Source organism: Aythya fuligula, chromosome Z (assembly GCF_009819795.1).
Source record: "Aythya fuligula isolate bAytFul2 chromosome Z, bAytFul2.pri, whole genome shotgun sequence".
Classification (NCBI taxonomy): domain Eukaryota; kingdom Metazoa; phylum Chordata; class Aves; order Anseriformes; family Anatidae; genus Aythya; species Aythya fuligula.
Genome location: NC_045593.1, coordinates 13,857,335 through 13,881,531, shown reverse-complemented (window position 1 = coordinate 13,881,531; position 24,197 = coordinate 13,857,335). Strand labels below are relative to the sequence as shown.

At 40.9% G+C, this 24,197-nt stretch overlaps 1 protein-coding gene across 4 annotated transcripts in view; it reads left to right on the top strand.

Annotated features, from left to right (window-relative positions):
• Positions 1-13,906, top strand: part of LIFR (LIF receptor subunit alpha) — a 50,971-nt gene extending 37,065 nt beyond the window's left edge. For 3 of the 4 annotated variants that reach the window (XM_032206698.1, XM_032206699.1, XM_032206700.1), the window contains exons 12-21: positions 899-1,064; positions 1,212-1,282; positions 1,719-1,932; positions 4,751-4,930; positions 6,535-6,636; positions 8,207-8,374; positions 9,010-9,171; positions 10,217-10,310; positions 10,868-10,946; positions 11,774-12,540. In XM_032206698.1, the coding sequence (XP_032062589.1) occupies positions 899-1,064; positions 1,212-1,282; positions 1,719-1,932; positions 4,751-4,930; positions 6,535-6,636; positions 8,207-8,374; positions 9,010-9,171; positions 10,217-10,310; positions 10,868-10,946; positions 11,774-12,412 (1,875 nt within the window). In that variant the 3' untranslated portion in view covers positions 12,413-12,540. Of the gene's footprint in view, positions 1-898; positions 1,065-1,211; positions 1,283-1,718; positions 1,933-4,750; positions 4,931-6,534; positions 6,637-8,206; positions 8,375-9,009; positions 9,172-10,216; positions 10,311-10,867; positions 10,947-11,773; positions 12,541-13,257 lie in introns of those variants that run through there. The other variant, XM_032206701.1, reaches the window with a different exon arrangement.
• Positions 13,907-24,197: the final 10,291 nt, after the last annotated feature.

Here is a 24,197-nt window from a genome sequence, read left to right as displayed (position 1 = left end):
CACAATTAGTTGCAGCTTAAAATCACTTGGAGTCCAGTTTTTGGCAGCAGCTGTGGTGCACATGTGTTATAATTAGAATCAGTAAAACATATTCCCAGGCTTAGGGATTTTTATGTAGTCGTGAAACTGAGATGTTCTATAGACTTGCACCATTTTAAGAATAACAGGAGAGACTAGTGCTGTGGTAAGAGCTGTGAATAGAGGCCAGCTGGGTATGACTTGGATACTATGTTTTGAAGGAAGAAGCCCTGTCTAGTATGAAGGTTGCATGATAAGCTTCTTGTGCAGATGGACTGCCTTTAGCATGCATCTGTGAATACGTCTTAGGAGAAAGTCCTTTGTCCACCCAGTCTGCTGTGCACAAGCACGATGTGAGTTCAGATTCTGAATACTAAAGGTGAAATCCTGGCTTGCCTCCTGCACAAACATTTTGCTGCTTATAGAAGAGAGGGGGCCTAGACGAGGTTGGTGGGAAGCAGCAGCTTGCTCCTCTGTGCAGAGTTCATCCTGTTGACGGCTTACACTTTTAGGGAACAGTTATAGCAGAGGAAGTGAAGTCCATGTTCTCTCTCTTTTTCACTCAGACGTGCTACTGACTGGTATTTCATATTTCTGTGCTATATATGACTTCATTTTGACAGACAGCTGAGGTTCTCACAGTGACAGACAGTTGGGTTCTCACACTGCTTCTCTGTATGCTCTGTCTGTCTTTGGAGAGACTGCTTTCTATCAGGCAAGCAATAGCTACGTAGGGTTTGACTGCAGCTTTTTTTTTTTTTTTTCACGCAGTCAGTATTCTTGGGGGAAAATATCACCTTTCTTTAAATGTTGACTTTCAACATAATCTACAAGGAAAAAATATATATGTAGCATGTCAAATTCTGCAAATTTTTAACAGCACAATGTCTCCATGCCTGGTGGAAAATCCTCAACTTATACAGCTCAGCTGAACACATTGCACCCCTACACCAAATACTGGTTCAGGGTGCGCTGTTCAGCTGCTGATCACTTCTGGAGATGGAGTGACTGGAGCAGGATAGAGGAGCACACAACACTGGAAGCCCGTAAGTGTATTCAATTCTTTGATGATAAAGTGTGGAACTTGTGAAGCCAAGTATTTTTAAAATTAGCTATCTAAAAAGCCAGTTTTCTGACAGATATTAAATTGTCTACTATGCAGTGTGGAAAAAAAATATGTTCTTTTTTCTTAGCTCCTGCAAGAGGACCAGATATCTGGAGAGAGAGAAGTCCTTCTGGAAAAAGTCTAAAAATCTTCTGGAAGGTAGATAGGACACTTAAAGGTTTAATATATTGTGTAATCTAACTATGAAAATCTATTTTCCTACGAATTTATAAATGAATGAAATTTATAGTCAATAAATCAGATTTTTAAAAAAAAAAAAACTTTTTATATAACTATCCACTGAGATAAATATTTCGCCCAAACAGGAAGTTACTGAAGTCGTATAATTTAAGGTTTGCATTGAGAAGCATTTTATTGGAACAATTAAATTTTTAATACATCCCAGTAAAAACAAAAAACTTACAAACTTATATATTAATTTCTAAAGTTACACTTGAATAACTGTCTTTTCTGCCTGGTAGTCCAATGTATTCATCAGATACGACTGAGACATTAAATTCATATTATCCTATGACTTCTTTTAGTTTGTTTGTTTTTCCATTTTTGTTGTAATGTGCTCTGTGTCTGTTCATAGCCCTTATCCCTTTCTGAAGCCAATGGAAAAATAGTGTCTCATGAAGTTTCCTGCTACCTGCTAGAGAAACCACTGGAGTATAAAGAAGTCACAGAGCCCTCAAACAGTACTGAGATAAAACTTGGAAGAAATGACTGTGTAGTCAGTGTCGTAGCCAAAAATCATGCAGGCTCATCTCCTCCTTCAAGGATAACAACTGTAGAACTTCCAAGTGGTGAGTACTCCCAGTGGAGAGCTAAGCACCTTCAAAGTTTGGAGAATGCCTTGTTGAGTTTGATGACTGAAAATTAGATGATACTTGCTTTGTTTGTTTGATTTTGTTTTGTGTTTCTTTTTCCCACTCAGTTCTGCTGGATGGGAGGAAAAAATTACTGCTTTGTTCTTAGGGTAGTGTCTCTCCAATTAATTGCCCTCCCTGCATAAAAGAAGGGTGATAGTGTGCAGCCTATGTTGCACTTTCCTGAAGACCTCCCAGGAACAACAAGAATGAAGCTTCAAAGCATTAGTGTAGTTCTCTGATATTTATGGATCTCAATTTATTTCTGTGCATTCTTGTTGAGACGCTGAAAAGTGTTACATGCCAAAGAGAATCAGAATAAGGATTTGGTGGTGTTTTTTGCCTTTTTAAGAAGGGAATTCTCGGTTCAGTGCCTCTGAGCTCTGCAGGAGAATATTAATTAGGCTGGCCAGTAAAGTGTTGGCATCCTTGTGCTGGGAGCTGGGGTTTGAAAAGAAGGTAGGACTTCAGCTTCCCAATTAAAACACTGCCACTCTTGCTGCGGGCTTTTGTAAAGGAAAGTAGCTGAGCCATATAATGATTTTCTGCTCTTAACACTGAGCTTGTGGAGCAGATAATATCGCATATTACTGTTGAGAGTCCATGCTTTTCTGCACGCCAGGAAGAGTGTAATCTCCCAAAGATGAAACGCCTGGCTCCTTTAGTTGGTTTGCCTGGAGGATGTATGGTACTGCTTCTTCTTCCCCACCCAGAGAGCAGATATCTCAGTCACCCTTCTTGCAGCTCAGGTTCTGATAAGAAAATGCCATCTCTTGCAGGAAGAAGCATGCTTTGAATGAGATTCACATCGAGAGAAAAACTGAGTTTGTTTCTATGCAAAAGAAAATCATTGCTCTTAATGGTTTTTTGTGCTTTTTCAAAACAGCAATACATAAAAATGTATTCTCAATTTGCTCCCTGGAGGGAAAAGTAATAGGAACAGATAAAAGTATAGGACAGATAAGAGAATGAAAACGCTTTTGTAGCTCTCCTTGAGCAGAAAGAGAGCTAGACTTTGGGAGCTGGGGAGGTCTCTGTAATAGGTTTGTGGTGTGGGACAGCTGATGGCAGCTGGAGCTTTGCAATCATTTTATAGCTTTCTCTTGGAATGAGCACTTGGGTTTCTGAGGTTCTCCTTGGTGTTACCCAACTTGCACTCGTTGAAGGTTTGCTCCCAAGTTGGTATAGGAATTGTCTGAGTCACTGACTGGAGTCATGAAAGATGACTCATTTACTGAACTGGATGACATTTCTACCCAAACATCTTTTCTGGCTGCTTCCTGTGTGCAGTCTGTAAGTGCTTTTAATGTCTGTAAGAGATCAGTGGCTCTGAAGCTTGAGATCTGTTGAGGTTTTGTGAAAACTGAAAACACAAACAAAGGGTACTCTGCCTTAATTAATCTGTTACTGTCTCTGAAAAGTGCTGTACAGAGTTTGGGGCACATAATCTGGCTCTCCTCCTGCAGTAGTGCTGTAGTGCTGGTACTTATTTCTACTACTGTAGATTGCAGCTATAAATACCCCAAAATGAGCGGTACTGTCCTGGGTGAAGCTTAGTCTTCTGGCTCAGGAAATAATATTGAATGTGGAATATTTAAGCATTTTAGAGGCTGTAATCACAGTCTGTAAAAAGTATTTCCTGTAAATAGGAAAATTAAAGCAGAAACATTAGAAATATGTTCTTTTCCAGCTTTATGGAAGTGTAATTTCATTGGATGTGTAATAATTTTTTTAGGGAAAAGTATTGAAAGATTCTAGCATTGACTTTACTTTGTTTAAGTATTTGTTTTTCTTGCCATGAGCAAATTAGAAAAGGATTTTACACTTAGCTGTCTGTTAAAATTATTTAGAATAAGGCAGTCCTTCAGCATTCACAGCTTGTCTGTGAGAGTGAAGTTTTCACAATGTTGCTTCTTAAAAATTGCCCTTCAGCCTTCCATGGTTTATAGCTTTAATGACATGAAATAATAGCCTCAGTAGGGAGCATAAATGAGAAAAACTCAAACCCTGAGACTGTTTTTGAAGATCTGTTGTGGGGCCACAGCTGTTGTGATGGCCTTTGGAAAACATCCCTTAGCTCTGCAGGGTCCCGTCTGACAGCCAGCCATGGAGGAAAGCTGCAGGAATCAGAAGTTATTCCCAGATCTGATCAGTTCAAGAGCAGCCAAACCTATAATAATCAGAAACAAACAAACAAACAAAAGAACTAAAAGCAAAGCTGTTTTGTTTGTTTGTTTGTTCACCCTGGTGGTGAGACTGGTATCTCGGTAAAGCTCACCCGGGACTCAACTCTTGCTGTTGATTCCCAGTGAGTAATTGTTGTCTGTGATTGGGCGAGTGACAGCAAGACAGTCTGAGAGGAACACAAAGCAAGCTGTTAGATGAAATAACAGCAGGAATTTATAGCTGCAGGCTCCTGCCAAGTTGGTGTCAAGTCAGATTTGAACCTGCCATCTGCTGTAAGTCCTTACCTTGAAAAAGTGCTTTTTTAGCCAGTCCTGAGCTGCAGTACTTCTCGTCATCATACTTAAGACCGGCTGTGGGATTGCTGCAGGCTACATCTGATTTCCAGCATTTCACAAAGCATAGCTGAGTGCACCGCTTCGAATTTCACAGTACCAGGAGTGCACTTCTTGTTCTTAGAAATGACTGCAGTTTATAAAACCTTTGTGCACTGGCTGAAAGCCTTTCTTCCAGCTTGGACTACAGATAAGTGTCTAGTCTCTGATGGATTTTTGTGTCGTCTTTGTCGTAGACAATGTCAAAACAGATCGGGCCGTGGCAATGGGGAATGGAATTTATATTTCTTGGAATTCTTACCCCAACATGACCTGTGGCTATATAGTAAAATGGTGTCATTCATCTGGGTCTGAACCCTGCAGTGTGGACTGGCAGAAATTTCCCTCCAATACAACAGATGCAGTGATAAAATCTGGTAAGTCAGAAATTGTTTTTTGTGATTCTTTCTTGGTCAGAGCCTGAACAGCAAGTGAAATGATAGCAGCACCAATACTATAGATCAAAGATTGTTGCACTGCTGTGTGCTTATGTATACAAATGAAACTGTTCTTAGCGTTGCATTTATTTTAATTTCTTATGTAGCCATGCCAAAACCAAATACCATCTCATCCTTTGTTTATTAACTATTTTGAAAATTACCTTTTCTAGCTACACTGAACAAATTTTTAATTCATCAGAACGCATAATGGTTAATCTAGGGAGTGGGGTTTTATTTGGATTCTAAACATAAACAGCCTTGCTCAGGATGAGGGAAAGACTAATCCGTTGTTTTTACATCAGGCAGATTTTTTTAAGTGTGACCTCCATGTGTTGGCTTGCTGTCAGCAATTGAAATTTCCTGGAACAGGGCACATTCCAGGTCTCTAGATGCTGGTGGGCAGATCAGGGAAATGAGACTCAGCTGCGGTGGGACTAATAGGAGCAGAAGAGGAAAGAGAGGACCCAAGAAAGATGATGGATTTTTCATTGCTCCCTAAAAGGATATATATATTTGCTTTCTAGAAGAGTTCAGCATATAAAGCCTCCATTAGAGAAATCAACTTGGAACTGTGTGCATTGGAAAGTCAGGGTGAGGGCAAATTTTGTCAAGGGGGCAATATGTTTTCCTGCTTGTAATTACAATGCAGTGTCCATGTTTTTGTTTGTGCTGGCTAGAGCTTGCTTTTTCTAAGCCGACAATACCATGTCTGTCCTATATGCACTGCTTGACTCCTGAGCTCTTTCCTGGGATGCTTCTTGCAGCGTGGAGCTTCCAGGCTGCGAGGGCAGGGCTCAAGCTGGCAGATTTGCCTCTGTGCTTGGTCCTGCTGGGAGAATCTCTCCATCTGGACCTCAACTGTTGCAAGATCCACTTGACTTCTATAGTGGTCCACAGTGGCATCTTGTTTAGAAAAAGATTGATGGATTTTCATTGTGAAGGTATTGACTTGCAGAAATCACAGGGAGTGGTAAATCATTTACTCAATGTATCAGACACCTATGCCCCCTTCAAAGACAAATAAAATGGAAGTTTGATGACTCTCTGGGTTTTGTGGAGTCATTCCAGACCTAGAATTCATTGCTGAAGTGCTTCAGTATCACTTTTGTGAGTTCTCTGAATTATTTTTTTTTTGTACCGTTGTTGCAGTAGGTCTATGTATTTCAAAATGCATTTTTGTTTCCAAGGAGGAGGCAGGATCTACATGGCTGCTGTGGGTGGAAAGAAAAAGGATTGTTTCTGGTAACTTCAGTTTGTGTTTCCTCATGGAAAGAGTAATTTTTCCAGTTTGAGTAGCTTGTTTTGAATTCCATTTGTTTAGAACCAAAATTTCTCCAAGACCTAGATTTGCTTACTGGTCCTAAACTGCACCTGATGGCCTCTCTTTTATAAGAATTGCAAATATGGATAGTGTTTATACCTAACGCTGTAGCCTAAGACTCATTTTTTAATACATATTTATATAAGTCTGTGCCATGTGAAAGTTAAAAGCATCACACTTTATAAGTGACATCTTCTTACTGTCTGATTTTCTCTTACAGCTCTGTTTAGACCTGGAGTGAGATACAACTTTTCACTATATGGTTGCAAATCCAGTGGATATCAGTTACTGAAAAACATAACTGGGTATACGAAAGAGCTGCGTAAGTGCACTTTATCACTCAGGATCTTTACAAAGTGAATTTAGACTGTGTCTATTTTTAGCTCAGTGTTGGCAGAAGATTGAGACCAGAATCCTCATACAGTGCTACTGACTTCTGCTCATTCTCTATGTATAATTGTAATATATTTCTTCAGCCACTTCAGGTCCCAGCATGAAATATCCCCCTGTCCTTCAGCTTGTATGGTGGCATAGGGTTTGCCACCACAGAGCAGAAGTTTGCTCTGTAGGCAGCAGTCTTCAGAGCTGAAGGCACAGTTACAAGGTGAACCACAGGGATGTGGTCAGCTCTTCAGGAGAGGAGGCAGCTTGCATGGATTTGTCAAGTCAAAGCACATTTGGAGTAAAAGATGTCTACAACATTTCTGTGTATAAGAACTTTATAAACCAGAACTAGACCCTAGGGTACAAACCACTCTGAGAATTGCACTTCCCGTACTGCATTCACCACTTTTATTGTGGTTGTGATCCAGAGCAAGGCTTACTTACATGGAAATGCATTAGTGGCTGAATGCTTTCCGTTCCCAGGAATCTGAACTTGTCTTACTCTTTAACAGCTCCTGTGTAAAGTGTATTGTAACTATAGCACCCATCTTCCTTTGAAGTTTGATGTGTTTTCTGCTAGGACACTTTGCTTGGAAAATTTTGCTGCTGAATTAATCTGATCCCTTGGAAATATCATTGTTTATTTCATTCCTAAAGCTGAAGGTGTGAATAAGGCGATTTTACCAGAAACTCAGCCTTCAGCCATTTGCATCTCTGTAAAAATAATGTACAGTCTCCCAGAAGAATTTTCAGTGTACATTCTCAACAGACTTGGAAGCTTTCAAGAAAAAAGATAAAGGCTTTTGTAGGAATAAGAATACACTGGACACATGGAGGAAATTTATTAGAAACTGAGAAATATGTTCACTTTGCACAAGAGTGTAGATTTATTCTAAAACATCAGATTTGCCTTTGGTCAAATAACCATCAAGACAAAATAGATACATTCAAAAACATGAGTTCAGCACCAGCAGTAACATCGGACTAAGTCCTGTTACGTGACCTTACACAACACCTGCTGTAACACTTTCTGTGGGGTCCAGGAATTGCAGTAAGGACTTAAAATACCCACTAAGCAGTTCTTTTAAGCAGAGATAGATTTCCATGGTAGCAATGTGAAGTTTGGAAGACAAGCTATGTGATCACAAAGTTAAAGCCTTTAAAACCTAGGCAATTTATAACTTCTGAATGTTTATGCAATCTTCTGGCGTTAGTTGCAGGAAGAATGTGTATGGGTCTCTAGCAAGGCAGCCCAAGAAGAGATTTTTCTTTCAGCTTCTGTTAGTAGATAATATTGCAGTAATTAATAACAAGGAGAGCAATAAACTTATATCTTTGTAGTGTCACCTGCTCAGTTTTTTCAATATTCTTGAGAGTGAGGGAAAGATATTCAAGAAAAAGCTGAACATGCCAGACCTGAGATAAAACTGATGCAACACTTACCCAGATTCTGCATTTAGTACTAGGGTTTATCTTACTAGCTTTCTCCTTCATAATTCTCCTTACAGCTCCAAAACGTGCACCAAATTTTACTGTAGAAGAAACTTCTTCAGATTCAATATTGGTAAAATGGGAAGACATGCCTATTGAGGATTGTCAGGGGTTTTTAGAAGGATATCGTCTTTCCTTTGCAAAAGGTGAAAAAGATGCCTTGAAGCCTAGACTTTTGGAATCAGGTAAATGAAATCTATAGATGGTAACTTCCTTGCTTAAGCTTTTTCTTCTTCTTCTTTTTCTCAATACTTGAATTTCACTTTAAAAAAAAATGTTTTTATCATAATTCAGTTGCATTAGTCACTGGTATAATTGGTCCCTGATATGTGACAAAGGCATTTGAAATAATCAACTCCTTGTGTGGGTAGCACAGTTGTTTTTTAATATAAGGCAAAAATTGGAGAAAAATATGGTTCACTGAGGCTGTGGAGCTGTGTAGTGACTAAGTGGCAGTGTGGCACACTGCCCTACGTAGACATGCCCCGGATGGACGACATACGGGGGAGGTTACATGGCTATGTCTAATAGGTTATATTCTTCCACTACCCATCTTGTGAGCACACTCTACAGATCTGAAACATAACGCACATTAGTAAAAGAGGACAAGCATGAGAGTAAAAAATTCAACACAGGCCTGTGCTGTTTGCTGCTGTGCAAGCAAGCAGCATGACCAGGATTCTCTGTTTCAGTTTGTCGTTACACAGAGAGTTCTCCAGATTTAGTAAGCTGACTTCAAGAATGTCTTGCTAATGCTGAGGCTGTCCCCCTGAATCCTTTCTTACAAGGTATGCTTTTCTTTCTTCTTCTAAACAAACAGGGAATCCAGAACTTAAAGTTAAGAATATCACTGACCTAACAAAAAAGTCTTTGAAAATACTTGATCTTCAAGGGAAAACAAGTTACCAACTGGATCTACAAGCCTACACAGCTGGTGGATTGAGCCCTCCTAACAGCCTCTATGTGGTGACAAAGGAAGACTGTAAGTTGAATATCCCTGATCATTAATGTTCTTTAGCATAGGGGCTGTTCAGTGTATATAAAGCTGAGTTTGTTTTTTTTTTCTGGTCCCTTTATGTACACTGGGCCTGCAGCCTATTTATTTATTTATTTATTTATTTAGTTGCTTGTTTTTAAACACAAAAATGTTACAGTTCAGAGTGAGGAAAAACTAATTTCCTATTACAGCTATCTTAAGTTTTTTGGTAACCTACGCAAGAAAAATAACTTCTAAACTACTACTATATGGTAGAGCCTGAATTTACTCTTCTCGAGCATCTAGTTGTTCTTGTCAAGTTTCCCATGATGAATATCTGCTAATACGTGATGGGAAGAAAGACATTATGGAAATATTTACCAGTTTCAGAATTATAAACAGATGCCTCTTTGCTTTGAATTCAGCTTTATCAATCCCCTGACAGAAACAAACCCAGAAAGACAGTTACAAAAAGATGTTGACTTTGAGGAACAAGAATTAAAAAAAGTATTCCATGTGGAAGAAAGGACTAAACACTGGGGTGCAACTAAAATACACAAAAAAGTCAAACATGAAAGCACTTAACATCCATGAAGAAAGACAGTGGGAATGTATCAGAGAGCAACCCTGGGGATTAGAAGCACTGTAAACCATTTAAAAGGCAGCACAACTTGTGCAGTGCAGTGCAGTTGGCCTGTAAGAGCCATTACCAGAGATTTGGTCAGCTCAAGTAACCTGAAAGTGCAATGCCAGTGCCTCCTGAGAGCAGTGGCAATCAGTGGCAATGGAAGCCTTTCACAATTAAGCAATCAGAAGGAGGTATCTGCTGATGCTGAAGTAGCTATGACTGAGTCAGCTCTATTTACAGATGGATTTTTGCCTTTCCAGCAAAGGTGAAGTTTATGGAACAGGTCACTGCTCACAGACACTGTTAGCTGTTTCTGCTTAGATTAAATGGTCTGTACTCTGTGGGACTGTTAGAAAAGGCATAAACCTTGCTGGCAACTTTGGATGATATCTTTAATGTCTTTTTCTTTTTCTGTCCCCCCAGCTGTAGGACTAATCATTGCAATTCTCATCCCTGTGGCAGTGGTTGTTCTGCTTGGAGTGGTGGCGAGCATCTTTTGCTATAGAAAGAGGGAATGGTAAATGCCTGCATTCAGTTCTGATCTTCTGGTTGTGTTTGCTTCAGTGCTAGATTTTTCCATTATTTGTGTTAATCTTTGTTTTCTGCAAATACCCAAAGATGTCAGTGGGCTTTTACAGACCTTTGCATAAAAGGGGGTGGTAAAAACACCTCATAAAAGGTGAGGAAGAAATTGAAATTAAGTTGGAGATAAGGGAGAGTTAGGAATGCAAAAAGGTTTTACAGGGGCCTGTCTCCCAGTGAGTACTGTTTATAAATAGTTCCAAAATGGAAATAAGCTGGCAACATATTGTAATTTGTGAGCTACCCACAAACACTCAGGTAGACATCCCATCTTCAGTTTCTCGTAAACATGGCATATCAGGTTCCCTAGTTAAAAAAAAAATGGTTTGCTGTTCTTTCCATTAAATACTCAGTGAAAGTATAACACACTAAATTTTTATGCCAGATGTCTTCAGTATTCTGAATTAAAGGGAAATGTCCTGACCCTGTCAGTGTATTGGCAATCTGTTTCAGGGCTTAGTAACTTAAAAGTTCTTTCTTTCCTCCTTAAAGGATTAAAGAAACATTTTATCCAGAGATCCCGAATCCTGAGAACAGTAAGGCACTGCAGTTTCAGAAGAACATCTGTGAGGTAAACCTGATTTTAAATCTAGCATTTTAAACTTCTAAGAGGTATTGCTAATAAAGAAGACTTTTGCAAGTTTTGAGTCTTCTGCTCCTGTTGTAAAACAACTCTGTGGCAGAGGAGAGCAGGGCAAGACACTGCGTGACTTCTGTATGTATTGCAATGTATTCCTGTCTTGCCACACTAATAGGAAGTCTCTGAAGATGGGTATATTACTCCCCGTTAGTTGTTATCTTTGTCACAGTGTTAGGAGAAGTGGAAAGTCTATGTGCCACATCTCCAACTTTCTGGTAGGCACCATAGTTGGAACTGAGTGTAACATTTAAAGAACCTATTTCTTCATGGTGAGGGTGACGGAGCACTGGGACAGGCTGCCCAGGGAGGTTGTGGAGTCTCCTTCTCTGGAGATATTCAAGGCCCATGTGGGTGCCTACCTGGGCAGCCTGCTCTAAGGAACCTGCTTTGGCAGGGGGTTGGACCCAATGGCCTCTGGAGGTCCCTTCCAACCCTTTCTATTCTGTGATTCTGTGATTCCGTGAACCTTCTGGAATGGATTATACATAGCTGAGATTTGGGGAAATGGTTCTCAAACACTTACTGCAAGATCTGGACTCTCTTTAACTTGGCTGAAATGCTTTAACATTAACAGGAATTTGTGATGAGCCAGAAAATGAGAAGTAAAACACTTTTTTTTTTATTTTATATTGTACTAATGGCAATGGAATGAATGCAAGCCACAAGCCAGCATACTGGTTTAATTTGGGCAGACTGTTGCTTTCCGGACGTCCAAGTTTTGGTTTAGTCTCTCGCCATTCTCCTTTTTCTTACTTCAGGGAAATAAGACTCTAAAAACACTGGAAATGAACCCTTGTACACCCAATAGTGTTGAAGTGGTGGAAACACGGTCTGCAGCTCCCAAGATTGAAGATACAGAGATGATGTCCCCGGCAGCAGACACTGTTGTACCTGAAGATGGATCTGACTCAGAAACAGAAAACCATGTGGTTGTGTCTTACTGCCCCCCTATCATTGAAGAGGAAATCTCAAATCCCCCTATGGATGAATCTGTGGGGTCATCTCAGGTGGTTTACATTGACATCCAGTCAATGTATCAGCCTCAAATTAAACCAGAGGAGGAGTCAGAAATAGACTTAGTGACTACAGCAGGCTATAAGCCACAAATGCAGCTGCCTATCAGTGCTCTGAAAATAGAAAGTCGCTCACCTGCAGAGGAAGAATCAGATAAAACTGCAGGTTACAGACCTCAAGCAAACACAAATACCTGGAACATGGACACTCCAGACTCTCCTGGATCAGTTGAAAGCAACAACGAAAATGCATCTTTTGGGAGCCCTTGCTCTATTAATTCCCGACAGTTTCTGCTTCCCCCAAAAGATGATGAAGATTCTCCCAAACCCAGTAACATAGGGTGGTCCTTTACACACTTCTTTCAGAACAAACCAAATGATTAAGTGACTCCACATTGCACCTGAACCTGCCTTCTAAATAAGCTCTTATTCCTGATGTTGTAAAGAAAGGAGGAAGAAAAGTGCAAAAAGCATGCATTATTCTCGGAGACAGTCAGCAGAGGTTCTAGTAAGCTGAATGTTATCATGTTTAAGTTAGTGAAAGTGTTGATGTTCCATTTTAATAGAGGCTAAGAGGCCAAAGTTATAGCAATTTAGTTATTACTCTAGTAAAGTATATTGGATATAGGGGGTATTGAGTTTAGATCTCCTGATAAATGTAGTCAAAGAACTCTGCCTACCTTCACATAGTGTTCCAAGATTAATATGGTCTCATACAACTTATAACTTGGAAAGATTGCTTTGCTTTGTCGTAGTTGTCCTCAACCGTGCATACTCAAACAGTGTATCCCCAACAGATTTACTCATTTGAGGGTTTCATTTATCACAAACCTCAGCCTAATGCATGGAAAGGATATGGTTGGAAACTCTTGAGATCTTTTACCTAGTGATAAACTAAGAACAAATCAAAGTGCTACTTTTTTTTTTTCTCCCATACAAAAGGGTATTGTCACTGCTTAACACTTCTGAAGCAATGGCTTTTCAAATCTATTGCTTTTTAACTAGACACTAGTTCCTGTACCTACTGTATGTTTATTCAATGTTTGACTCAGGGGTACAAACTTGGGAAAAAAGTGTAACACTGATTTAAACCTCAGCAAGAACTGCATGAAGTTTTAAACTTTTTTTTAAAAAAAGAAACACTTTGAATGCTCTATATTTTTTCTATCCTTGGGTTAAGGAATTAATGTTTCCTAATGTATTGCACTAATACATTTTGTATTTTATAGTTTCAGCTCCAGATCTCCTGCCTCAGAGTGGTACAATACTCCATTCCCCCACAGTATTCAGCAGTCTTTGGACTATGCAGTAATGTAAGCCATGAGGAAGTCTCTGTCCACTAACACTAGTTGTCCAAGCAGTTTGGCACCAGAAATTAGAGGTAGTACTATAGCTCCTTGAGAACAAATTGCTCTTTGGATGGTCTTTATTGCATTAGCTTTGCCACCTGCTGCCTGGCTGTTCTCCACAATGTCTATACAACAGGACCTTCTCTACAAACCTTATCTAGGAGTACAAAGTGGGATTGCTCCAGTGGCATGGAGAAACCCAAGAGGTTTTAGTGCCACTACTTCTACCTCTCCTTTACCAGACATGTGAAGCGAAGATAGCTTAAATTATGTAAATTTGTGTGCTTAAAAAAGTGTTCAGAACAATCATCTTTGAAAATTTTTGTTTTTGCATATGCATCTATAGGCAGCTGTAATTGTAACATTTCACTTTGTAAACTTCAGACTGTGGCATGCTATGAGTTTCACTAGCTTACAAGACAAAGTACTTTCTAATTTACCTATTCCTTATCACTTTATAAGTAAAACACAGTAATGAGAGATCAATTGTTTAAATGCTTGATCAGAAAGGGTCTTCATAAAGTTGTAACTAAACCTTTTTTTTTTTTTTTTTTTTTTTTAATTTTGATTTCCTGAACTAGATTGTGGCTTTTGGAATAAGTAAGATGAGTGGATTTCTAAATGAGATTCCAGACCAAATAAAGAGGTTGAATTGGTTGAGTTGGCTAAGGGGCTAGTTGTAAAGGTGTGTGAGCAGACCAGCAGGATGGCTAGCTTAACAGATGTTCAGTCTACAAAACTGCATTATCTGGCCATCAAAATAAAAACAAGCATTAGGCTAAACCTAGTCACAGCAAGGGGTGGTGTGGTTTCAGTTACTGGAAAGTCTCTGCCATCTCTGTAGAATGAAAATGCAGAGGGATTTCAAGACTGACAGAAAGGCAAAACACTAAATAGCTTCCAAATCATCATGAGTAGCAACTGCCTGTGCGGGCCTTCTGGAAGAGTGAAATGTGAAGCCGGTAAAACCAGATCAGTCTGCCTGAAAGAACTGAAAGTGCAGATAGGATTCTGCTTTTGAGGATGAATCTTGGAATTAACAGAGCTGCAAGTGAAAAGAAAGGCAGTGTGCATAGCTGGTGTCCATCTGTCACCAGGCATCCCTGCAAGAGAAAGTTTCCTGCCTAACCTATTACTGCCTATTATTCAGAACACTAAAATAATACATAAATGGAAGCAGTTCTGCTCTTTGTGCTTTATAGCTGGGCAGTGGGTATACCCTAATACTAACCATGTTTTCTTTCTGTTCCAAAGCTCACAAAGCTTCATTTAGAAATGATTTCTTTTCACTAAGGCAGATTTTTCTTTATATATTTATCTCCTAAGATGAATTTTAGATTGTGCTGCCATATGCTTTTAATTGAAGCAGAAGATGTCAAGAACAGAGTGCATGGATAGTGGTTTGTTGTGTTTGTGTTTAATGGAGCTGTTTCTCAGTGCAGAGGAGCAATTACTCTAGTATGGTGATTCATAGGAAAAAAGAAAACTGATCTAGAAGAACAACAGTGCTTTCTTATGGCTGTATATTGCAAGAAGTAACACCAAACTGAAGTTAGGGAGTACTGTCAAATTTTAACTTGCCAGACTAAAAGTCAGGTTGAATGCAGAGAACACTTGGAGCTCACAGAAATCAGCCTAACACCCTGCACAGTGCTCTTATGATAGTTGAACACAACTATCACATATTCAGGTTTTCCTTCACGCTGCTCTTCCTTTTCAGTGAAGCCAGAAGCACTTTCAATTGCTTCATTTCTTAGTGATCAGGTAGTGGAAAATTCCCCAAAGTTAGGGTCTGCCTCAGTGCTATTAAGGCACTTGAATGTAATTATCTGTCATTGCTATTTTTATTATTTATTTTTTTTTTTTAAACTTTGAATATCTATTTTATTTGTCTGGTATTCTGACTTCCAGGATGTAGGGCAGAAGAGTCCTGTTAATAGCAATGGCTTACCATATCCTTAATCTTGTATCAGTAGCACTACAGTGGGGCAAGTAGGGGAGAGACACAGGCTTGCACAGCATATGTAGCATTGATTACTGTTGCTTAATGGTTATGAACCAGTGAGTAGTCTTCATTCCAGCACTAGAAAGGTCAGTTACTTTCACTATGTGGTTCCCATCGAGCCTATTCAGTGCTACCAGTGAGGACTCCTTTCAAATGCCCGTCTTAAATCTTCTGCAGCAAATCCATGCACTAGATGGGCAGGGAGAGTATGTGTGCTAATTCAGTAACCAGATGAAGACACCCTTAGGTGCATGCAGTAGTTAGAATGAATGACAAGGACTGTCAGGGCACAGTCTTACTGGCTGAGCCTGAGTGACATGTTAAACCATCTTTAAAGCATCTTTAAGAATGTCTTCCATACCAAATTCACTTTCAAAGTGTGGTGCTGTTTAGCTTCTAGATGTACTGGTATCAATTGTAAGATTAAAACTTTGGGCTTTAAGGGGATCAGACTCCTCGTACTAGTGCCTTTGGACTTCCCAGTGAGCCTCTTCAGTCAAATTAGGTGTGAGTAGAATTCCTTCTCCTTGATTTTAAAAAACTTATTAGGAATCTTGTAGTCCTGTATTTCATAACAGTAATTTTCTGAAAGATCTTATTCCTTTATTGAACATCTATTTTGTTTTAGTCCTTTTAAATTTTTGCTTTTTTTTTTTTCTAAAAGAATAGAAAGTTCTTTTTTTTTTTTTTTTTAATAAAAAGAAGGAAAAAAAAAAAAAGAAAGAGAGAGAGAAAAAAAACTTCCAGAAGGGATACAAGCAGAAGAGATTGTATCCAAAACACTGTTACTCCTAACTCAATGCTTCAGTTCTCTGGCTGGATCAGTGTTCAGAGATGCAGGGTGCCAATGTCAAACAATGTCTTTCCAAAGCAAATCATCAGTGCTGCTGCTTTTTTGTTTTGAGCCATGCCTGTCAAATGTGACAGTTGGGTTTGTTTTTTGTAATTTTTTTTTGTACTGTTCACTTCATGCATGGAACAACGGTCATGTTTGATGTAATATCATGCACTCTCCTATTTGACGTGTTGGTTATTTTTGCTGTTCTGATGTGCAGGGGCTGATCTGGGATCTTGGTTTTGTGTCTTAAATTTGGGAGTTGTTGATTTGAATGTGATATACCTCACAGAACTACTAGTTAATATTTCAACAAGTAAGCTAATGTTATGGGCAGGCAGTGAATTATCTCCCCTGCTGTGTGGTGGCTGCATATGCAGACTTAGGACCTAATCACTGACATTTGTTGTTGTAGGTGTCTCTGTTATCCATAGCTGCTGCTTTCATGGGTAAGCTGTTTCTAAAGGGAACCAGTGGCTGTGTTGTCTGTCACGGCACAATTGGCAAGTGTAACATGTTTCTTCATCTTTGGTTTATGTGGGGGACCAGAGCTTTTCTTTGCTGGGCACAGGGCAGGCAGCAGAGTGCTCCTGCTCAGCTCAAGTTTCAAGCTGCTCTGAAGAGGCACATTCAAGCCTCCTCTCCCTCTCTTTCTCCTTCTCCCTTTCTCCCTCCTTCTCTCCCCCTTTTCTTTCCCTTTTTGGGAAGTACAACTGTGTAAAGTTGAAGTGGAAGACTGTGGGGTTCCCTCTTATGCTGTCCTCCTGGACACTTGGTTGAACATGAACTGTAGCAAAAATGAAGACAATTGAATGCATTTGAGGGAGGTGATTGGATATCACTATTAAAAGGCAATGAGAAATTGTGTGGTCTATTTTTAGACAATTGTTTCTTTGTAAATAGAATATTTGTACCTATGAGTAGATAGAAATATATTAAAAGAATTTGAAATGCATAGGAAAAATATGGGTAGTATTTGAACAATCAGATTCCTAACAAGGCTCTGTACCATAAATACATCAGGAGCTTCCCATGTAAATAGCATCCTCTGCTCCGCCATGACTTTGATGAAGACTTCAGATCAAATGACATTAGTATTTTTAACACTAAGTAAGGTCCTAACTCCTTAGGCAAATACGTGCTTGCAGCATTGTGTAACTAGGTGCGTATTGCAGAAGAAGTTGGCTTACGGTTCCCTAAGCATGTTTTTTTGAGTCCTGTACTTGAATGCCTTCGGAGGTGCATTTTCGCCTAGAGGAAATGGTTGCTATCTACACTCCTCCTGCCATCCTACACAGAGTTCATGCTGCCATGCATTTAGCAGTGACCTGTCTGCCTGCTGTTCAGAGACAATGTCTGCAGTTCTAAGGATTCGTTGTTGGCTTCTTCATTGACTTGTCCTTAGCAAGCCTGGGAACACAGTCCCGGACCCCAAATGCTGAGATTCAGAAACATTGGAGTGTTTAAAAGCTCATTTCCTCATGCTTAGGCCTGTCTTAAATTTGTAAATGCCTTCTTAGAAGCTGGAAAACAGTTTCTTCCATAACAATTTTCTTTCCCCTCCTCTCCTATTTATATAACTCTGGATTTTCCCCAGTGTTTCTAAGATAGCCAGTGTTTATTTCCTTTTTGCATGTTATGCAAACAAACCTCAGATGATTTTGGCAGGGTTTTCTGTAACTTTACAAGTTGTCCCAGGGTGCATAACAATGCTTTTTCCCCACAAAAATGTCTATTAATTGATTTCTCTTTTGAACAAAACAAAAAAAAAAGTCTAAAGAGAGTATTTGTATTTCATATGTTGGGGGCTGAGCTTCCAACTGCAGGTGAGCTGGCCTGTGAGCAGGGTGCTCTGTGAGGGATGGTGTTAATTGCTTGCCAGACTCATCTTGCCCTTGTGCCTGGGTAACTCTGTCATGAGCCAGCGCAGAAGCCATCCTTATTTCTTAACGTGTTACCTGATGGTGTCTCAAGATAGGATTTTGGACAGTCCCAAAGCTGCACTTCAACTGGAGTTACCTGAAAGCAAGCTGCAGTGGAAATAGATGCACAGCTTCCATGAGCCTGCCACACGTTTCAGTACCTTTTCAACTCACTTTGGTCTAATGTGAAAACCATAGTACCCAGAGAGCAAAGTTTAACCAGAGACTATGTAAAAACTGAAATGTTTTCATTTTCCTTATTTGGGCTGAGAAAAGCTCCAAAAGCTCAAATAGGACAAAGTAAAATAGACACTGGTAAGGTCTCACAGTTTTTAGTAGTAATATAAATAAATAAATAAATAAATAAATAAATAAAAATCTTGAATTTCACTGAGACAGTGTTTCCTTAATGTGATTTTAAGAATGGCTTACGATGAACAGCACCGTATGCTTCATAGCCTGCCAGAAACATTTGTAAAGCAGGGATGGCCAAAAAGGAAGATAACTGAATCACCTCTCATCTGAAACCCTACTTGAAGGTAAAGATAGTTTGAACTTTGGTCTGGCTATGGCACACAAAGCAGTGGAGCTAGTGAAGTCATGCAGGTCACCTGAAGAAAAAAAAAAATGTTGTACTATAATGCTGTAACTTTCAAAATATATACTGTGAACAGGTTCAATGTTTTTTTAGCTCTTTTTATACCATATTTTTTACAGCATAAGTAATTTGTTTAGAGATGTTTTTATGTTATGTTTTTACAAAGATTTTAATGGACTTTTGTTGAATACTAGTGAAAATATTGTTTCCCAATTTGAAATGGTCATCTATAGAAATTAGTTCTGAGAATAAATCAATAAATCAAACTGACAAAATAGCCAACCTAACACACTAAACCTAATCAGTCATTTAACATATTTCTTTTGCTGAATGATAACAAAGTTTTCCAGCTTCCAGATCTGTTATGGAAAAAAAAGATGTCTTTTACAATTTAAACAAAATCATCACAATGCACTTTAATGAAGTTGTAGCATACCAAGTGGAATAGTGATTCAACAACATGTATCAACACAAAAATCTGTTAGCTAAGCAATTAAACAAATGCATGTTTGAAAATGGAAGCATGGGACTGTGTTGGGGAAATAATATTCCAGTGGGGCAGATGACATGTAAGACTAACCTAACACTAAGATACCAACTTTGCATACATTTTACGCCTAGTTTGCTTGGCTGTTGTAACTCCTGTTGTATTGCTTGTGTGTCTAAAAATACGCATGTATTTAACAATTTTACCATAGTATTGCCATGGAATTTAATAAATATATTTTCTTACACTCTTACATGTTTTGATATTTCTTGCTTGCATGTTTATTTTTAAATAAGAAGTAAATTCTGCTCATGCTCTAGCATAAACAGAGATATTTTAACTTTGTGCCAGAGTAAATAACCACAGGATCTGGCAAGCACAGCCTTGGTTTCTTGATCAGCAGAGTAACACAAGTACTCTCTGAGCAGCTTCTCCTAAGCACAGCATTTTGTAGTGCATATGTTCATGGTTCATTGAAGTTCTCCTGGTTCATGTCATGCAATGTGACAAGAGGAAGAAGGTCACTTTCCTTACCCATGTCCTTGGCATGTGGTTCTAAGACAACGGGGTAAGGGGTGTTGAGCGATGATTTCCCTGCAGGCTTGGGCTGAAGGCTTGAAGAAATGACCAGCTGGAGCGCCAGAGCTCTCTGGTGGATGGCTCTGCATGGCAGACATTCCTATCCGCAGCATGTAACGATGCAGGAAGAAGGGGTCCAAGCTGCACACCATGGGATTGGCTTGGTTGATAGAGGACACTTTCTCATAGTGAGATGATCAGCTTCTATGGTGTCTGTAACATGGGCTTTATGTTTAAAGCTATTTATGTTACTGCACTTTGAAACTAGCAAAGGAATTTTGTGGCTCATTTAACCACAGCATCTGAATCACAAGCGACCCACTGGGTTTTCAGCGTGTGGACAGACAAGTGCCATAACACATCATGAAACCATGAAAAGCCATGGTTGCATGACAGCACTGTACTCAGTCCATCTCTGCTGAGGCAGTCTCCAAAGTTGGAGTCAGTTCGTTGTCTTTGCCATAGCAGATGGCTGGGGCAAGTTGTTGATGTGACACGAGCTACCTTGGTAGCTACCATTGAGTTCCACACAATGTTGGGCAGGTAAGGGACCAAGGGAACTAAATCCTTTAATCAGTAAAATGACTTCAAAAAATAGAGACGTGGAAATGAGGAAAGGTTTTGATTGTTCTAAAGGTGAAATCCCTAAGCTGCTCCCAAGCCCTACAACTGTTTTGGCCAATGGAGGAATACCAGGGATGAGAGCAAGGCAGGTCTCATTCCATCACCTTATGGCCTTAGGATTAAAAGAAGCAAAGGGGTGATAGCATTGCAATAATTCCAAACAGTTCAGCAGTTGTTCAGACACTGGACATTAAAACCTTGGCAAAACCAGCCTAAGTCTGTTTGGTTCTTAGCACAGCTTGGACAGCTGGGGCTCACCATCCATTCACACTGAGGTAGCCATGCAACTGCAGCACCAGAGGAACATGTAAGTAGTGGGTTTCTTTGTCCTTACAGCCAGAGCTGAGCCAAGTACATAAAGGACGCAGACCAGCTAGCCTGGGCTGAGCTCCACCACTACAGAGCCAATTTAGCTCAGCTGAGAGTGTTGGCCCTTGAAGACACAAGGTGGTCTCTGACCTCCTCACAGCTACCATCAGCTCTGCCCCACCACATGGAGCTCCAATGTGGCAAATAGCCCAGCAGTGCTCCTTACTGTACGTGTAACGCGTCCTCTCATTGTGAGAATTCACCTCCAGCATTGTTTGTTTTCTAGTCATGAAACCAGTGCAGATATCAGTTATTAACAATATCCCGTTGGGCTCAATTTACAGCCACTATGGAGAAAATACCTCAAGCCAGCTGTGAGCTGGAGCTTTTCATTTTGAGTGCATTTCACACTCTATGAGCTACCTGGGAGCTATGAATACAGGCACTTTTAAAACATAATTAAAAATCACAGAGCCAGGAGGATTCTGAGTTTCATATAGTGTTAGGGCCTTCAGAAGAATATGATTTGTGCTGTAGCAATACACTGTCAAAGTTTGAAAGTTAGGTAGTGATGGAGAGTTGGGATGGTCCCATTCTTCACCATGAGGACATGAGTGCAGAGAGATGACTCAAGATGTCATTATTTCCTGTCCTCATTCCCACACGTACCATCTTCTTTTGCCTAACTGTATTTCTTGCTTATTGTCAGTGCTAGCTGCTCCTAACACATCACTGCCTGTAGCAGTAGCATCCAGTGTTTCCCTGCATTTGCTGTTAAAAAAAGTTATTCTCAACCCATGAATAAAGGCAAGAGTCCCTGTGTATGAATCACTTATTAGTGCTAAAAAAAAAAAAAAAAAAGTATTCTGCTTGTTTGGATGATGAATTGGTGATTTCATTTTTGAATTCGGCTTCGTTGATGCCAAAATTAAAAGATGTTGCAAGGGGAAAAAAATGGAAGCAATAGAAATTGTAAAGAACATTTTAAATATTACCTCTCTGTGTCTTTAAAAGATAAAGAAAATTGAAAAAAAAAAATGAGGGAAACTATTCTGTGTCCATGAAAGGTGACAACAAAAGTTGCTGCTGTTGCCACTGGAAAATATTTAAGGACTTGCAAAACAAACACAGGGGTTGAAAGCTGCTGTCTTCCAAGCCGGACAGGACTTCTGCTGCCCTGTTTCTTCCACCCAGTCCCCAAATCCGAGGTTTTGTGGCTGCCAGCCCCACAGCAACCTCAGTGACATCCCCACTCCCACTCCTGCCATCTCGCCACCATGCGCAGTGCAGGAAAAAGCAGCCGGTGAGGCTGGCATTGAGAGAACAGCACCACTTTTTCCTCAGAGAGGAAGAGTGAAGGAAGCTTAAAAAAGACATGGGGAGAGGAACAATGTTGTCTCTGTCCTGTGCACAATAAACAAAGAATAATGCTCCAACAGCGAGGGGAAATACAAGTGAAATGGGGATAATAGGCCCGCAGTGCTGCTGGGCACTCTCCATGGCAGGGTTTTATGAGAGGGCAAAGATGAGTTGGGGCTGGTGGAGCTGAGGATGAAAAAGGGACTTGAAGAGGTGATCTTTTATATCATTTCACACACCATAGCCAGTGCAGGGTTCATCCTGGCCTGCTCGGGGACACGGCTGAGGGCCAGTGCCTGCAGGCTGCTGGGAGCAGCAGGCCCTGGCACCGCTGCTGCTTACTCACCGGTGAGCCCAAGCACGGGGGTGGCAGCCACGTCCTCACCCCTCCGCGGGGACAGAGGGCACTCGCAGTGACTCAAACTGCAGGAAAATGGGAGCGAGTGGGAGGCCTGCCCCCCCCCCCCTCCGCCCCTGGAGTAAGCTGCTGACAGACAGAAGTGTCCGGCTGATAGGATGGGGCTGCTGCTCTCCCTGAGTAAACCACTGATGCATTTTTATCCGGTGCTTTAAAGTGTTTTCCCAGAAGCAAAGTCTGGGTAATGAAAAGCGTAACTTTAGCAGCCCCCTCCTCTTCACCTCAGGGCCAAGGTGGGGGGACTGGCATGGAGAAGAGCTCCTGGCCCCTCAATTTGACCACCCAGGACACACCACCACCAAAGTGAGGCTTTGCCTACCACAAAAATTGGACTATCCTGTCCTCAACAGCCTTTGTCCTTGTCCTTTGGTCTTGTCCTCAGCAGGCTTTTCTGCTGAAGAAGCTGGACCCTGGGGAGGTGGCTCGGGCTGGGTCACAGCAAGGCATGCTGCCCTGTGGGAAGGAAAGGCAGGCAGCAGCTCCCAAAAACAGTCAGTGGCCTCCAAAAACAGATGGTGGGCGTCCTTCTCCCTTGCCACCACCATCCCTTTTATCCTGACTGTCCCCTGGGTTCCCAGGCACAGCACAGACCCTGCTTTGTCCCATCCAAGGCTGGCACCAAGCAGGGTTTTTCAGGATCAGTGTGGAAAATCAGAAAGAAAACTAAGAATTGAGATTTAGGAAGGGGATTACATTGCAAAGAGAGGCACAAGGATTTGGGGATACAAAGCTGCATTTCCATGGCTCTTCTGTAGGAATTTTTGTCTGTCCCCCACCCTCCCTCCACCCCTCCCCTTTTATTTTTTTTTTAGCAGTCTGCTCAGAAGCACACAGAGCCACCACTTACCTCACAGGTCACTGCAGGGCCCAGGCATGGACAGCTATTCCCTGAATGCCACCTCTGCCGTGGGGATTTGAAATGTAAAGCAGGACTCAAAAGTGACAAAATCCACCAAAGAGATACAAACCAGCTCCACGGGCTTCTGGAGCTATAGTGGATGTGCAAAAGCCCCTGAAGTTGCCCCAAATTCAAAAGCCTGTTGTTTGACCCATCAGAAAGTCCTGCCAGAACATGGGAATGGTGGCCATGTGGTGAGCAGTCTCCATGCCCTGCAGCTTACTCCAGAAAAGCCAGGCACTTGCAGCAAAAGGACACAGGAGTTTCAATGGGTGCAAGTGCATCCTGCTGTGCTGCAGTGCCAGGGTTGCACTGAGCCTCAGATATATACTGGGTGATAAATAATAGAGTTAATGAAGAACGTTGGCAAGCAAGCAACACATCCAAGGCCAGTTCCTGGGAAAATGACTAAGTGCTCTGCCATGCAGCCTTCCCTTTTACCCTCTCCTGCCCTAGCCCAGTTCCAGGGGTGGCCGAGCCCCTGCACCTGGTCAGACGCGCCTGCACTCCTGGCACCAGTGTTCTGCTCAGCCTGCTGAGTGCTGGAAGCCCAGGGGCATGTCCAAACTTTGCCAGGAAGACCACAAATGCATGTGCAGGGATGCTCTCCATCTGGAATTTTCTCAGGCTCACTCTAAAAAGTCCCAGAAAACACTACTTTTTTTTTTCTTTCTTTTTTTTTTTCTTTCTTTAAAGCAATCAAGCCTCACAGCATCCTTGCTATTCGCCCCCCGCCGGCGCCGTGCAGCTGTGTCACTCATGCTCAGCCTGCGCTGTGGTGGGGCA